Source organism: Sarcophilus harrisii, chromosome 2, assembly GCF_902635505.1.
Source record: "Sarcophilus harrisii chromosome 2, mSarHar1.11, whole genome shotgun sequence".
Classification (NCBI taxonomy): domain Eukaryota; kingdom Metazoa; phylum Chordata; class Mammalia; order Dasyuromorphia; family Dasyuridae; genus Sarcophilus; species Sarcophilus harrisii.
The window spans coordinates 197,745,087-197,762,506 of NC_045427.1; the positions used below are offsets into that span (position 1 = coordinate 197,745,087).

General features: G+C 36.8%; 1 protein-coding gene across 11 annotated transcripts in view; it reads left to right on the forward strand.

The window, feature by feature from the left end:
* The first annotated feature begins 16,533 nt into the window (after positions 1–16,533).
* SPAST (spastin) overlaps positions 16,534–17,420 on the forward strand; it is a 94,494-nt gene continuing 93,607 nt past the window's right edge. For 3 of the 11 annotated variants that reach the window (XM_031951236.1, XM_031951235.1, XM_031951241.1), the window contains exon 1: positions 16,543–17,272. In XM_031951236.1, coding sequence (XP_031807096.1) covers positions 16,849–17,272 — 424 coding nt within the window. In that variant the 5' untranslated portion in view covers positions 16,543–16,848. Of the gene's footprint in view, positions 17,273–17,420 lie in introns of all 11 variants that reach the window. The other 8 variants (XM_031951239.1, XM_031951229.1, XM_031951231.1 and 5 more) reach the window with 6 other exon arrangements.

Sequence of the window (17,420 nt, forward strand, 5' to 3'; positions counted from 1 at the left end):
AATTATGGGTGTGCCACAAGAAATAAAAACAGATAATGGACACGCATATACCTCCAAACATTTTGAACACTTTTGTGCACAGTATAAGATTTTACACACCACTGGCATACCCTTTAATCCTCAAGGTCAAGCAATCATAGAAAGAAGAAACAGAGACATTAAGACACTTCTCCAACAACAAAAGAAAGGGGGGAGCCACGGGTAACCCTAGAGAACTTCTAAATTTAGTTCTCTATACCATTAATTTTTGATAAAGATGCACTGGCTCCAGCAGACAGGTTTTATAACCCACCAGAAGAGCAGTGTCCAGTGCGAGCAGCTCCGCTATCTTTAGATAATTACCAGGTGATGTGGAGAGATCCAGAAAGTGGTGAATGGAAGGGACCAGATAGGTTAACTGCTTGGGGAAGAGGATTTGCTTGTATCTCCACAGGAGGAGAAGGAATCAGATGGGTGCCAATGAGCCGTATTTGCCTTGTCCATCAGAGAGAAACAGAAAAGGAGAAAAAACCTCTAAACAAAGGAGAAGATTTAAGAAACATCTGATAGCGAAAGAGCATGGCGGACAATGAGACTGTTAAAAGAACTTTAAAATCTTCATGAATCATTGGATTTTCTAACACAAGATGAGACTCTTTCAGTTCTTGAAAACCAGCAAGAATCATTGGATTTCCTTGAGATGAAAAATTGTTAATGAGACTATTGCAGTACTCCAGAGCTTACAGGAATTATTGGATTCTTGGCACATTAACTAATGGAAAACAGATTTCTTTGAGACTATTTTTAGGAGTTATGGACATGTATAATGTTGTATGTTGATTCATGTTATGAAAAATTGTTTACCTCAAAGCTTACAGGAATCATTGGATTCCTGGCACATGAACTAATGGACAATATGTAAATGTGTAAATTCTCATGTTAATTCATGTTGTGTGTTATATTACTACTAGCCTGTGTTATATTGCTGTGTGCTTATGTAATTATGTGTAATGCCTCCCATATTGGTGGATTTATGTACACCTTGTTTCAAGTGAGCCCCTCTAGAAACCTGCTAATCTGATATGATTTTCTATTTCCTTTGGTGTTTTCATCTCCCTTCATGAAAAGTCAGGGAGGTCATGACCCCCTATGTTTTAAATCAAAAGAAAAGGGGAGATGTTGGAATCTTTACAAAGTGTTAAGACATTGGAGTTGATAGAGACAATAATTATCTAATTTGGCATGGTTCAATATGATTGATTTGATCTTAGAAGGAGATATTTTGGGCCAGAACTTGAAACAAGGTACTAAGTACAACTGATGGAAACAATGTTTGTGTTCACACCTTTAGAGAGCTCATAAGTATCTAAGTACTCAATGGAGTTCACACGTTTGGGAGAATTCAGGGTTTAGAAAGAGATATCTGAATTCACACCTCCCTTAGGGCCAGAGAGCATGCTGGGAGATATCCCACAATCCCACTCTCGGAGAAGTAGCATAAATACAGTTCCAGTAAGCCACTCGAAGGAGTTTCTTGAGAGTTTTTTCTTGGGAGCATTCCCAGGAGTCGGAGAGGAGCACTCTGCAAGAAAGCCTACAAGCCCTCTCTGAGGCAAGAGAGATTCCTTGTATCTTCTACCTTGGTGCTGGCTGGAGTCGGAAGGACAAACCTTTGGATTTGGAGACATTCGGGCAGAGCTCTTAGAACCAAGTGGAGAGATAGGCCTCTGAGCTAACTGGGCTATATTGAAGGACACAATAAAATATCTGAACTCTTTTATCACCTGGCTGTGTTTTGGGAAAAGAACCCCACAATTCAGTGCTTGCAAAGAGAGGTCCAAGCAGCACCAGCTGGGCAGACACTGAGCCTTCCAGTTCCCATTTCCCAGCATAGTGCCTAGTCTGATTACCCTGAAATAGTGAATTGGTTAAATAGCAAAAGTCTTGAGTTCATTGGATGAACTGAAAAGGAAGTGACCAAGTGTCAGCAATGCTGTCTACTTCCTGAGGGATATGTGACTTCCTAAAGCTTAGCCCTAGAGTCTGATTTCTTTTTCCCTACACTCTTCTGAGAATAGGGGATGTGACTTCCTGAAACTTAGGCCTAGGCTCTGACCCACTCAATCTCATAGATTTTTTGAGAAATCTTCCCCTAGTCCCATTCAGGGGGAAGAAAGAAGGAAAGGAGGAAAATTTGGAACACAAGGTTTTACAAAGGTGAATGCTAAAAACTATCTTTGCATGTATTTGGAAAAATAAAGTCACTTTTAAAAGTGGTAAGCATTGTACAGCAAGATAATTGTATAAATATGTATGCATATGTTGGATTTAACATGTATTTCTACCATATTTACCATATATTGGACTACTTGCCATCTAGAGGAAGGGAGTGAGGGGGGAGAACTGGAACACAAGGTTTTGCAAGAGCCAGTGTTGTGGAATTATCTATGAATATATTTTGAAAAATAAAAAGCTTTAATAAAAAAAAAATTGCAAGCATAGACATTCCTTGATTAATTCCAGTCAATCAATAAGTCAATGAGCATTTATTATCACAGGGAACTTTAGTAACCTGCTTCTAGCAATGGGTGATTTAAAGGTTTATATTATGGGATATTGAAAAGTTTCCTAATAAACTACTGAGCTGGAACTAAGTAGATAAACAAATGAAGCAATCCTCCAATACATCAAGTTCCTTTCTTCCAAGGCACAGTGAGGCAGAACTAATTTGAGCTAGTTTCTGAGAGCCAAGTGAGGACAGAGCAGGTGGTTCCATCTCTACATTTGGTCATGTCAACTGGGAGTAGATGATTGTCCCTGTCTGTTTGGTTTTTTTTGGCTGATCTTAGGTGTTGAATATCCCAAGAAGTACCCAATTTCAGGTAACTTTAAGAGTTCTGAAAGGTCCAAAGATTCTAAGAGAGCTTAGAAGTGGTTTGCTAAAGTGTCTATAAGGTGGGACAATAAAAACATCTGCATCAAGAGTAGAGAGACACTCTGGGAAAAACTGTTGAGGTGCAGAAGGTTGGGTTCACAGACTGGGGTGGTAAGGTATCTCAAGAATTTGCAGGTTTGAACCCATATCCAGTCAGGGATCCAGTCAAGGGGCAAAGTTTAGTATAATTGCAATGCCAATTGAAGCAGATTAAGTTCCAAAAGGATTTTAGCAAAGAACCAGGAAGAAGAAAATAAATTTATAGGAAAAAGATCAGGTGTTTCAAGTCACTGATATGCTAATTTTATGATTTAGAGGTAGAATTGAGGAGTGGTTTTAGAGGCAGGGTTGAGGAGGGGTTTGATATGCACCTCATTATTGTCTTAGGAACTTTGTTATCACTGACCAACAGACTGTTATCTGACAGTATTATCTGTCGAATTTCTATCATACTACACTTAATTCACTATCATATCTCTATGGCAGCTGTTTCAAGCCTTTTTCTCTTTCCATGTTCCTACTCTCCTCTTCCTATCTGCAAAAGGCTTCACTTTATATTTACTGAGAAAATAGAGGCTATTCACTACTATATCCTCTCCTGCTCTATATTTCAACTCCTCTAGATGTCATCTACTTTCCTTTTCTCCTTTACTCCAGACTTTGATGAAGAGGTAGCCCTTCTTGTTAAGGACAAACTTACTTGTTCTCTTGACCACCTCCTGATTCCTCCAGAAGATTTACTCCATAATTATCTCTTCTCTTATCTTTACAGATTATTTTATAATACTTCAAATTATAGATAAGTTTCTGATCTGCAGAATCTGTAAGGGAAGTTTGCATATTGGAAGTTCCACATACTGATGAAATTATAGGTGTGAACTAAAGAACAAGAGAAAGAGAGAGAAAAAGACATACAGATACACACAGAGAGACAGAGACAGAAAAAGAGAGAGAAGGAGAGAGAGAGAGAAAGAGAGGGACTGGTTGACTAACTGACCATCTAATAAGATCATTGTGAGAGTCAAATTAGTATCATAAGAGTTTTACAATTTCCTTTCTATCTGGTTCCAGAAGAGCCCTTTTTTTTTTTTAATTTAATTTTGTTTTTATTAAAGCTTTCTATTTTTCAAAACATACGTGTGGACAATTCTTCAACATTAGCTCTTGCAAAACCTTGTGTTCCAATCTTCCATGCCCTCCCCTAAATGGCAAGTAGTCCAATATATGTTAAACATGATAGAAATATATGTTAAATCCAATATATACATACATATTTATATAATTACTGTGCTGCACAAGAAAAATCAAATCAAACCAGAAAAAAAAAAGAAAACAACAAAAAGAGTGAAAATGCTACGTTGTGAACCATATTCAGCTCCCACAGTCTTCTCTCTAAGTGTAGATGGCTCTCTTCATCACTGACCAACTGAAATTAGTTTGAATCATCTCATTGTTGTTGAATCATCTCATTGTTGAAGACGGCTATCATAATTGATAATCGTATAATTTTCTTGTTGCTGTGTATAATGACCTGGTTCTGCTCATTTCACTTAGTATCAGTTCATGTAAGCATCTCCAGGCCTTTATGAAATCATTCTGCTAGTCTTTTCTTACAGAACAATAATATTCCACAACATTCATATACCATAACTTATTTAGCCATTTTCCACCTGATAGACTCAGTTTCCAGTATCTTGCCACTACCAAAAGAGCTGCCACAAATATTTTTGCACATGTGGATCCCTTTCCCTCATTTAAGATCTCTTTGGGATATAAGCCCAGTAGAAAACAACTGGATCAAAGGATATGCAGAGTTTGATAATTTTTTGAGCATAATTCCAAATTGCTCTCCAGAATGGTTGGATCCATTCACAGTTCTACCAACAATGTATTAGTGTCCCTGTTTTCCTACATTCCCTCCAAGATTCGTCACTATCTTTTCCTGTCATTTTAGCCAATCTGAGAGGTGTGTAGTGGTATCTCAGAGTTGTCTTAATTTGCATTTCTCTGATCAATAGTGATTTGGAGCATCTTTTCATATGACTAAAAATAGTTTCAATTTCTTCATCTGAAAATTGCCTGTTCATATCCTTTGACTATTATTTGAAGAATGGCTATTATAAATTTGAGTCAATTCTCTATATATTTTAGAAATGAGAGGCCTTTTATTTGTAAGGAAAATCACATAAATGACTGAAACATTCCATACAGCATAGTTTATCTGAGACTTCCAAATATTTTAAGTCAGATAAGAAACTAATCACTAGTAAAAGATTTTACATCTCAGTTTCCTTATAGCTATCTGCTAGTTGTAAATCATCTGTAACTCCTCTTTATATTTGTAGATCAAGTTATCTGATATAATTTCTCTACTTTTATCTTTTGACAGGCAAATCTCCTTCCTCTTGATTAGCCAGCTAGAGATTTTACAAGCTTACCTTTGATAGGTAAATCCTTCTTTCTCTCTCTCTCTCTCTCTCTCTCTCTCTCTCTCTCTCTCTCTCTCTCTCTCTCATTCCAATGCCAATTTATGGGCATCTGGAGAATGGTTACATAAATTTTTGTATGTAATTATGATGGAATATTATTATGCTATAAGAAATGATGAGTAGGTATCAGGCCCAAAAGCCTGGTCATCATTTGGTGTTGGCTAAAAAATAGAGTAGTTGATCAGTGGAATAGGTTAGGTTCACAGAACAAAATAATCAATGACTATAGTAATCTAGTGTTTGACAAACCCAAAATCTCCAACTTTTGGGATCAGAACTCACTATTTAACAAAAACTAAGATTGGAAATTAGTATGGCAGAAACAAGGCATTCACCCACATCTAACACCCTATACCAAGATAAAGTCAAAATGGGTTCATGATTTAGACATAAAGAATGATACTATAAGCAAACTAAAAGAACAAAGGATAGTTTACATCTCAGATCTGTGGAGAAGGAAGGAATTTGTGGCCAGAGAAGAACTAGAGTACATTATTGAATGCAAAATGCATAATTTTGATTATATTAAGTTAAAAAGTTTTTGTACAAACAAAGCCAATGCAGACAAGATTAGAAGGGAAGGAATAAAGTGGGGGGGGGGGAATTTATATTCAAAGATTCTAGTAAAGGCCTCATTTCTAAAATGTATAGAGAATTGTCTCAAATTTATAAAAATCCAAGTCATTCTCCAATTGATAAATGGTCAAAGAATATGAACAGACAATTTTCAGATGAAGAAATTAAAACCATTTCTGGTCATATGAAAAGGTGTTCTAAATCACTATTGATCAGAGAAATGCAAATTAAAACAACTCTGAGGCCCCACTACATATCTCTTCAATTGGCTAAAATGACAGGAAAAGACAATGGTAAATGTTGGAGGGGATATGGGAAAACTGGGACATTAATACTTTGTTAGTGAAGTTGTGAAATGATTTAACTATTTTGGAGAACAATTTGGAGCTATGCCCAAAAGGGCTATCAAAATGTTCATACCCTTTGATACAGAAATGTTTCTACTGCCTTTATATCTCTTTTTTTTTTTTTTTTTTTTTTTTTTTTTTTAGTTACTAAACTTAAATGTTTTATTTTTTTTTTTTTTTAATTTAATAGCCTTTTATTTACAGGATATATACATGGGTAACTTTACAGCATTAACAATTGCCAAACCTCTTGTTCCAATTTTTCACCTCTTACCCCCCCACCCCCTCCCCTAAATGTACTGCCTTTATATCTCAAAGAAATCTTAAAGGAGGGAAAGGGACCCACATGTGCAAAAATGTTTGTGGTAGCCCTTTTTGTAGTAGCAAGAACCTGGAAACTGAGTGGATGCCCATCAGTTAGAGAATGGCTGAATAATTTATGGTATATGAATGTTATGGAATGTTATTGTTGTATAAGAAATGATCAACAGGATGATTTCAGAGAGGTGTGAAGAGACTTACACGAACTAATGTTAAGTGAAATGAGCAGAACTAGGTGATCGTTGTACATGGCAACAAGATTATATGATGATCAATTCTGATGGACATGGCTATGAGAGACCAAGAAATAACAAAACATATAAAGAATGAGAAAATAGAACAGAATGTGAAACATCTTATAAGAAAAATGACAGAGTGGAGAATAGATCAAGAAGAGAAAATATACGAAAAATTGGACTTCCAGAAAGCCATGACCAAAATAAGAACTTTGACATAATAATGCAAAAATATATATATATATATATATATAATAATCCAAGAAAATTATCTGGAGTGATAGAACATGAGGGGAAAGTTGAAAAAGAAAAAAAAATCCATCGATCACTTCAAAGAGATCCTCTATGGAAAACACATAGGAATGTTATTGCAAATTTTGCAAAAAACAAGAAAAAATTTACTGGAGCTACAATTAGAATTGTACAAGACTTAACAGTTACAATAAAAGACCACTTCTAGTATCATATCTAAAGAACTAGGTCTGTGGCCAAAAATATTATTTCAAAGAACTAGGGAATCAAAAGAAATAGGCCTATAGCCAAAAATGTCATATCCAGAAAAATTATCTATAATTTTGAATGAGAAAAAAAATGGACCTTCAACAGATTTTCAGACTTTCTATCAGCCAAATGCAATCTTAACAGAGAATTTAACATATAAAAACCAGTACCAAAGATCAATTTTAAAGAACTAATTTGTTAAACATGGACAAACTGTCTATGCTTTTTTAAATGCAAAATGTAAATTTTATGTTTAAGATTCATATCAACAATACAGTAAGTCAAAAGAAAGATTGATAGAGTTAAGGTGAAAATAGTAATTATGTTATATAAATGAGATGCAGAGGAAGAATAGACACAGAGGTATTAGAAGGGGGAGGAGGGTCCATAGTTCTGACAACCTACTTACATGGCAAATGGGTTCAATAGGCATCACTACATATATACTATGAAGGGTATAACACCCTCCAAAATCTATAAGGAATAAAGGAGGAGTGATGGGCAGATGGAGAAGCAAAGGGTGGGGGAATTAGATAAGGAAGGAATTCTTGAGTGGGGGAAGATTAAGTAATAGCAAGACAAGTTATGGAGCAGAATTTAAAGAGTTAGCAGGGATAGGAAAGATCTGTGTGTCTGTAGTGTGTGTGTGTGTGTGTGTGTGTGTATGTGTGTGTGTGTGTGTGAGAGAGAGAGAGAGAGAGAGAGAGAGAGACAGAGAGACAGAGAGAGAGAGAGAGAAAGAGAGAGAGAGAGAGAGACTCCATTTCCTGATTGATGACTGCCTATCTATATTATTAATTTAGGAAGTTACCTAGTTTTATTTCACTCCTAACTTGATTCTTTTGGTTTTTTCCTCCTTCTTCACAATTTCTATATCCTACATGTATATATTATCTTCAGTCCCATCTTTCCAGTTATCCATAAGAATATGAGTTCGTTGAGGGTAAGGATTGCTTTCTGGGTTGAATTTATATCCCTTGTGCTTAGCAAAGTGCCTGGCACATAGCAAACATTCATTAAATTATTTATCTAAATTTTCTTCCTATATCCTATCATTGCTACTACCATAAAGATTCTCTTCTAGGGGCCTGATTCTTCCTGTATTTCTAACTCCAAGTCTCCAACTGCAAACTATTGAAATTCTTTCAGCTATTTTAAGTTTGCCTGCATAACTAATCATGTTGTTTCCTTCTTGAGGGGAATTAAAGAGGTTTAGACCTCATAAAATCAAAGGGCACATATTTGTCTTTTTTTAAACATTAAAACCTCATCATGTATGATCATTCCTACACTTACCACATTCTGTAGCTACATTCTGGATAATCCTTACCCCAGAATATAAGGGCTCCTTTGATGGAGGCTCCTTCATGCATTATTTTGACTTGTTACACTCTGCTAGTCAAAATGGGAGATGGAGTATATCCTTCTTTGCTCTGTTTCAACTTTGTTGTCATTTGCTATGATTCTTGGATCTTCAGTATGGCCATACTGTCTAACAGTTTCTGAATCATTCTGAGTATGTCTATAGAGTTCGCTAGTTCTTCAGTAAGATCTTCCTAGTGCAAGAAGAGAACAAAATCTTTAAAGTTGCCTACTTGTTTTTCTGATTGCCAGTGCTGTGTTCTCTCTTTTTCTAGTTTCCACCAACTCTGGAGTTATCAGATCCAAAGTATTATCACAAATACCTCCAGGAAGATAGTATACTCAAGAAGCAAAAGGAAAAAAAATCTCGTACTTACTATATTTCTCCTCTTAGAGAAAAACAAAAAACTTGCAATGCTTTTGAATTATATCAGTTGCTATCTTTCTGTGAGGTGTGTGTATATGGAGAAAGCTAATAAGAAGATTCTGGATCAATTAAGTAGTCCATGAATTACCACCCCCTCCCAGAGGTGAGCCTTTTGTCAGAGCAGAAGAAGAAAGCAAATCATTCTACCATTTTTGCCAAGAAAACCCCATGGAAAGTATTAAAATGATAAAAGATAAGACATATACCTGAAAATGAGTCCTTCAGATCAGAAGGTATCCCACATGCTATTGGGGAGGAGAGAAAGATGCTTATTAGTAGCTCCAGGGCTAATGAAGCAGTTGAGGCTCCTTCATGAGAAACTCAGCTGCAGATGTGTTTGGTGATAAAAGCAAAGTCTAATGCTATAAAGATTAGTGTTACTGTAGGAACCTGTAATGCCAGATCTAAGAATCAAGGTAAACTGGACATGTCAAATAGGAGATGGAAAGAAAACCTTGGGTGTCAGTAAACTTAAAAGGATGGGAATGAGAGAATTTAAATCAGGTTATCACTATATATATTACTGTAAATAAAAAATCCTTTAGAAAAAATAAAGTAGCCCTCACAGTCAATAAAAGAGTAAAAAAAAGCATTCTGTTTTTAATGTAAAAAATTACAGGATGATTTCTATTTGAATCCAAAGTAAACCATTCAATATCACAGTAATAAAAATCTCTGCTCCAATCATTGTTGCTGAAGAAGCCAAAATTGATTAGTTCTATGAATACCTACAATAGTTTCTAGAAGCAACATCAAATAAGATGTAAAATTCATCATAGGAAATGCTAACGTAGGAAATCAAAAGATAATTAAAACAGCAGGTTTGGTCTTAAATACAAAATGAAGCAGGATAGAGACTAAGAGTTTTGTCAAGATAACTTGCTGGTCATAGTAGACACTATTTTTCAACAACAGAAAAGATGACTCCACACATGGACATCATCAAATAGTCAATATCCAAATAAGACTAATTGTATACTTTGCAGTCAAAGGGTAGAGAAGTTCATTACAAAATCCAGATTTAAATTGAAGAAAATAGAGAAAACCATCAGACGACAAAGGTATGATATCAATTATATCCTTTATGAAGATGAAGTAGAAGTGATAAATAGATTTAAAGGTTGAGATCTGATAGAGTGCTTGAAAAATTAGGGACAAAAGTTTACAATATTGTACAGGAGGCAGCAACAAAAAACATCCCAAAGAAAATGAAGAGTAAGAAAGCAAAGTGGTTGTCTGAGAAGGCTTTACAAATAGCCAAGAAAAGAAAGAAAGCAAAAGGTAAAAGAAAAGATACAAAATAACTGAATGTAGAATTCCAAGGAATAACAAGGAGAGATGAGTTTTTCAAGATAAGTAATGCAAAAAATAAAAGAATGGGAAAAACAAAAGATCTCTTCAAGAAAATTAGAAATATCAAGAGAATGTTTCATATAAAAATAAACATAAAAAAACAAAATTAATTGGAACAACAGAAGTAGAAGAGATAAAGAAATGACAAGAATGTACAGAAAAACTAAACAAGAAAGCTTTTAACATCATGAATAACCATAATAGCTTAGTTACTGATCGAGAGCCAAACATCCTGAAAAATGAAATCACACACCTGAAGCAGGGAGATAAATACAAAGTAAAGGTAAAAGGGTAGAGCAGAATCTACTATGCTTTAGGTGAAGTCAAAAAAGCAGGGGTAGCCATCCTGATCTCAGATCAAGCAAAAGCAAAAATTGATCTAATTAAAAGAGATAAGGAAGGGCACTATCTCTTGTTAAAGGGTAGTATAGATAATGAAACAATATCAATATTAAATATATATGCACCAAGTGGTGTAGCATCTAAATTCTTAAAAGAGAAATGAAGAGAGCTGCAAGAAGAAATAGACAGCAAAATTGTAATAGTGGGAAATCTCAACCTTGTACTCTGAGAATAAATCAAACCACAAAATAAATAAGAAAGAAGTCAAAGAGGTAAATAGAATACTAGAAAAGTTAGATCTGATAGATCTCTGGAGAAAACTAAATGGGGACACAAAGAAGTACACTTTCTTCTCAGCAGTTCATGGAACCTATACAAAAATTGACTATATATTAGGACATTAAAAACTTCAAACTCAAATGCAGTAAGGCAGAAACAGTAAATGCCTCCTTTTCAGACCACGATGCAATGAAAATTACATTCAATAAAAAGCCAGGGGAAAATAGACCAAAAAAATAATTGGAAACTAACTAATCTCATAATAAGAATGACTAGGTAAAACAGCAAATCATAGACATAATTAATAACTTCACCCAAGAAAATGACAATAATGAGACATCGTACCAAAATGTGTGGGAGGCAGCCAAAGTAGTAATAAGGGAAATTTCATATCTTTAGAGGCCTACTTGCATAAAATAGAGAAAGAAAAGGTCAATGAATTGGACTTGCAACTAAAAATGCTAGAAAAAGAACAAATTAACCCCCCCCCCCAGTCAAACACTAATTCTAAATTCTAAACACTGAAATTCTAAAAATAAAAGGAGAGAACAATAAAAGTGAAAGTAAAAAAATATTGAATTAATTAATAAAACTAATAAAAAAATAAAACTAAGGTTTTATGAAAAGACCAACAAAATAAACAAACCCTTAGTAAATCTGCTTTAAGAAAGGAAAGAGGAAAATCAAATTGTTAGTCTTAAAAATGAAAAGGGAGAACTCGCCACTAACGAAGAGGAAATTAGAGCAATAATTAGGAGTTACTTTGCCCAACTTTATGCCAATAAATTCGACAACTTAAATGAAATGGAAGAATACCTTCAAAAATATAGCTTGCCCAGATTAACAGAGGAGGAAGTAAATAGAATAAACATTCCCATTTTAGAAAAAGAAATAGAACAAGCTATTAACCAACTCCCTAAGAAAAAAATCCCCAGGACCAGATGAATTTACATGTGACTTCTACCACACATTTAAAGAACAATTAACTCCAATGCTATATAAACTGTTCGAAAAAATAGGGATTGAAGGAATCCTACCAAATTCCTTTTTTGACACCTGATACCTAAACCAGGTAGGTTGAAAACAGAGAAAGAAAATTATAGACCAATCTCCCTAATGAATATTGATGCTAAGATCTTAAATAAAATATTAGCAAAAAGATTACAGAAAATCATCCTCAGGATAATACACTATGACCAAGTAGGATTTATACTAGGAATACAGGGCTGGTTCAATATTAGGAAAACTATTAGCATAATTGACTATATCAATAACCAAATTAACAAGAACCATATGATCATCTCAATAGATGCAGAAAAAGCATTTGATAAATTCCAACATCCATTCCTAATGAAAACACTTGAGAGGATAGGAATAAATGGACTTTTCCTTAAAATAGTCAGGAGCATATATTTAAAACCGTCAGTAAGCATCATATGCAATGGGGAAAAATTGGAACCTTTTCCAATAAGATCAGGAGTGAAACAAGGTTGCCCACTATCACCATTATTATACAATATTGTATTAGAAATGCTAGCCTCAGCAAGAAGAGTCAAGAAAGAGATTAAAGGAATTAGAGTAGGTAATGAGGAAACCAAACTATCACTCTTTGCAGATGATAAGAGAACCCCAGAGATTCTACTAAAAAGCTATTAGAAATAATTCATAAACTATGCTCAAAAAGTTATCAAACTGTGCATACCCTTTGATCCAGCAGTGTTACTACTGGGATTATATCCCAAAGAGATTATAAAGAAGGGAAAGGGACCTGTATGTGCACGAATGTTTGTGGCAGCCCTTTTTGTAGTGGCTAGAAACTGGAAACTGAATGGATGTCCATCAGTTGGAGAATGGCTGAATAAATTGTGGTATATGAAAATTATGGAATATTACTGTTCTGTAAGAAATGACCAACAGGATGATTTCAGAAAGGCCTGGAGAGACTTACACGAACTGATGCTGAGTGAAATGAGCAGGACCAGGAGATCATTATATACTTCAACAACAATACTAGATGATGACCAGTTCTGATGGATCAGGCCATCCTCAGCAACGAGATCAACCAAATCATTTCTAATGGAGCAGTAATGAACTGAACTAGCTATACCCAGAAAAAGAACTCTGGGAGATGACTAAAAACCATTACATTGAATTCCCAATCCCTATATTTATGCACACCTGCATTTTTGATTTCCTTCACAAGCTAATTGTACAATATTTCAGAGTCTGATTCTTTTTGTACAGCAAAATAACGTTTTGGTCATGTATACTTATTGTGTATCTAATTTATATTTTAATATATTTAACATCTACTGGTCATCCTGCCATCTAGGGGAGGGGGTGGGGGGGTAAGAGGTGAAAAATTGGAACAAGAGGTTTGGCAATTGTTAATGCTGTAAAGTTACCCATGTATATATCATGTAAATTAAAGGCTATTAAATAAATTAAAAAAAAAATAAAAAAAAAAAATTATAGTAATTTTGGTGGATATGATATTTTTGGCCACAGGCCTAGTTCTTTTGCTTGTCTGTAGAAATGATTCCAAGACCTGTGGTCTCTTATTGTAACTGCTCAATAATCTTGTACAATTCTAATTATACCTTTAGCATATTTGAAAAAAAAAAAAAAGAAATAATTCATAACTTTAGCAAAGTTGCAGGATACAAAATAAATCCACATAAGTCCTCAGCATTTTTATACATCACCAACAAAATAAAACAGCAAGAGATACAAAGAGAAATAACTGTCAATTCAAAATAACTGTCAATAGCATAAAATATTTGGGAATCTATCTACCAAAGGAAAGTCAGGAATTATATGAGCAAAATTACAAAACACTTTCCACACAAATAAAGTCAGATTTAAATAATTGGAAAAACATTAAGTGCTCTTGGATAGGCCAAGCAAATATAATAATGACAATATTCCCTAAACTAATCTATTTATTTAGTGCCATACCAATCAGACTCCCAAGAAACTATTTTAATGACCTAGAAAAAATAACAACAAAATTCATGTGGAAGAACAAAAGGTCAAGAATCTCAAGGGAATTAGTGCAAAACAAAAATCAAATGAAGGTGGCCTAGCTGTACCAGATCTAAAACTATATTATAAAGCAGCAGTCACCAAAACCATTTGGTATTAGCTAAGAAATAGATTAGTTGATCAGTGGAATAGGTTAGAGTCACAAGACAAAATAGTCAATAAATATAGTAATCTAGTGTTTGACAAACACAAAGATCCCAACTTTTAGGATAAGAATTCATTATTTGACAAAAACTGCTGGGAAAACTGGAAATTAGTGTGGCAGAAATTAGGCATGGACCCACACTGAACACCATATACAAAGATAAGATCAAAATGGGTCCATGATTTAGGCATAAAGAACGAGATCATAAATAAATTAGAGGAACATAGGATAGTTTACCTCTCAGACTTGTGGAGGAAGGAATTTGTGACCAAAGAAGGAGAGATCATTAGAGATCACAAAATGGAAAATTTTGATTATATCAAATTTAAAAGCCCTTGTACAAACAAAACTAATGCAAGCAAGATAGAAGGGAAGCAACAAACTGGGAAAACATTTTCACAGTTAAAGGTTCTGCTAAAGGCCTCATTACAAAATATATAGAGAATTGACTCTAATTTATAAGAAATCAAGCCATTCTCCAATTGATAAATGGTCAAAGGATATGAACAGACAATTTTCAGATGATGAAATTGAAACTATTTCTACTCATATGAACGAGTATTCCAAATTACTCTTGATCAGAGAAATGCAAATTAAGATAACTCTGAGATACCACCACACACCTGTCAGATTGGCTAGAATGACAGGAAAAAAATAATGATGAATGTTGGAGGGGATGCGGGAAAACTGGGACACTGATGCACTGTTGGTGGAGCTGTGAACGAATCCAACCATTCTGGAGAGCAATCTGGAATTATGCCCCAAAAGTTATCAAACTGTGCATACGCTTTGATCCAGAAGTACTACTACTGGGCTTATACCACAAAGAGATACTAAAGAAGGGAAAGGGACCTGTATGTGCCAAAATGTTTATGGCAGCCCTGTTTGTAGTGCCTAGAAACTGGAAAATGAATGGATGCCCATCAATTGGAGAATGGCTGAATAAATTATGGTATATAAATGTTATGGAATATTATTGTTCTGTAAGAAACGACCAGCAGGATGAATACAGAGAAGCTTGGAGAGACTTACATGATAAGCTTGAAAGTCCTATATAAATTTTTGTCATTATTGTTATTAAGAGATTTATAGGTTGCAAAGTGCTTTACGGCAATTATTTCACTTGATCATCACAAATCTATGAATAGAATGCTACAGATTTATTCCTGTTTTATAGTAGAAGAAACAGACTCAGAGGTTAAATGTTTTGTCCATAAATGAATGGATGCCCATCAATTGGAGAATGGTTGGGTAAATTGTGGTATATAAATGTTATGGAATATTATTGTTCTGTAAGAAACGACCAGCAGGATGATTTCAGAAAAGCCTGAAGAGACTTACACGAACTGATGCTGAGTGAAATGAGCAGAACCAGGAGATCATTATTTACTTCAACAATGATAGTGTATGAAGATATATTCTGATGGAAGTGGATTTCTTCAACAAAGAGAAGATCTAACTCAGTTTCAATTGATCAATGATGGACAGAAGCAGCTACACCCAAAGGGAAAAAAAAACACTGGGAAATGAATGTAAACTGTTTGTATTTTTGTTTTTCTTCCCGAGTTATTTTTACCTTCTGAATCCAATTCTCCCTGTGCAACAAGAGAACTGTTCAATTCTGCATACATATATTGTATCTAGGATATACTGTGACATATTTAACATGTATAGGATTGCTTGCCATCCGGGGGAGGGGTGGAGGGAGGTAGGGGAAAAGTCGGAACAGAAGTGAGTGCAAGGGATAATGTTGTAAAAAAAATTAGAGAAACCTCTTTAAGTATAAGCAGTGTTTATTCTAGTACCCGGCACATAGCAGTTACTTAACAAATGCTAATTAGTTCCCCCGGACAAATCGCTCTTTGAACAAAACGGAGACGATAATATGGGTCTGGTTTAAGGTTGCAATCTAAAAGATGCAAATCTTAGAGCGCTCCAAATGTTAACCATTATTTAGTTAGCAAAGCACCGAACAACAAGCAAAGATAATTTGGAGTTCAGGCTGACCCCAAAAGGCTGCAAAGGCATGCTGGGAGTTTCAGCTTTACAGAAGGAGGAGCCTGTGGGGAGTAGGCGGGACTGCACAAGCGTATCACTGGAGCTTCTGTCAACAAAGACCGAGGCGCGCCCATGAGAGACAGAAACTAAGAACGTGTGGAACGTGCGCGTGTCCGCCTCGTAGTTGTAGCCTATGAGCGGAAAACGAGGAGGCAGGACGTGCGCGTGACCACTCAACTGCCCGAGCCTGTGGCCGAGAGGGCGGGGCGGGACAGGGACAGAGCCCCGACACCTAGGCCTGCTGGGGAGGGGCCGAAAGAAGGGGAGGTGATGCTCCTTTCCTAGGGAAGGGGCGGGGCGAGGTGCGCCGATAGCGTGAGCTCGGGGGACTCGCCCGCCGCTACCAAGCCTAGCTGCTCTGTCCTTTTCTCTTGTCGTCCACACCTACACCAGCACCGCCGCCGCTCGGTCGCCGTTTGTGGGTTATGGCGGCGGCGGCAGCGGGGGCCGTGAATGAATTCTCCGGGCGGCAGAGGAAAGAAGAAAGGCTCCGGCAGCGCCGCGCCCGCTGGGCCTCCGCCCCCCTGCGCGGGCCCCGCCCCTCCCGCGGCCGCCGGCCCGTCCCCGCATAAGCGGAACCTGTGCTACTTCTCGTGCCCGTTGCTGGCCACCTTCGCGCTGCTCCGCTTCGTCGCCTTCCACCTGGGGCTCCTCTTCGTGTGGCTCTGCCAGCGCTTCTCCCGCGCCCTCATGGCCGCCAAGAGGAGCACCCGGGCGGCGGCCACGGCGGCCACCGGGCCGGGGGCGACGGCGGCGGCCTCGGCCCCGGCCCCGCAGCCCGTGCCGGCGGGCGGGGAGGCCGAACGAGTGCGCGCCTTCCACAAGCAGGCCTTCGAGTACATATCCTTCGCCCTGCGCATAGACGAGGACGAGAAAGGTAAAGAGTGGGCGGTCTAGGGCTCTCTGCGTAAGTCCCTTGTTAAGAGGTTCCCCGAGCCACCTGGGACTGGCCACCCTCTCCTCCAACCCCCTCCCTGGGGGGGCCCACTTGTCGCCCGTAGTTCTTCCGAGGGGCGCGCTCTGCC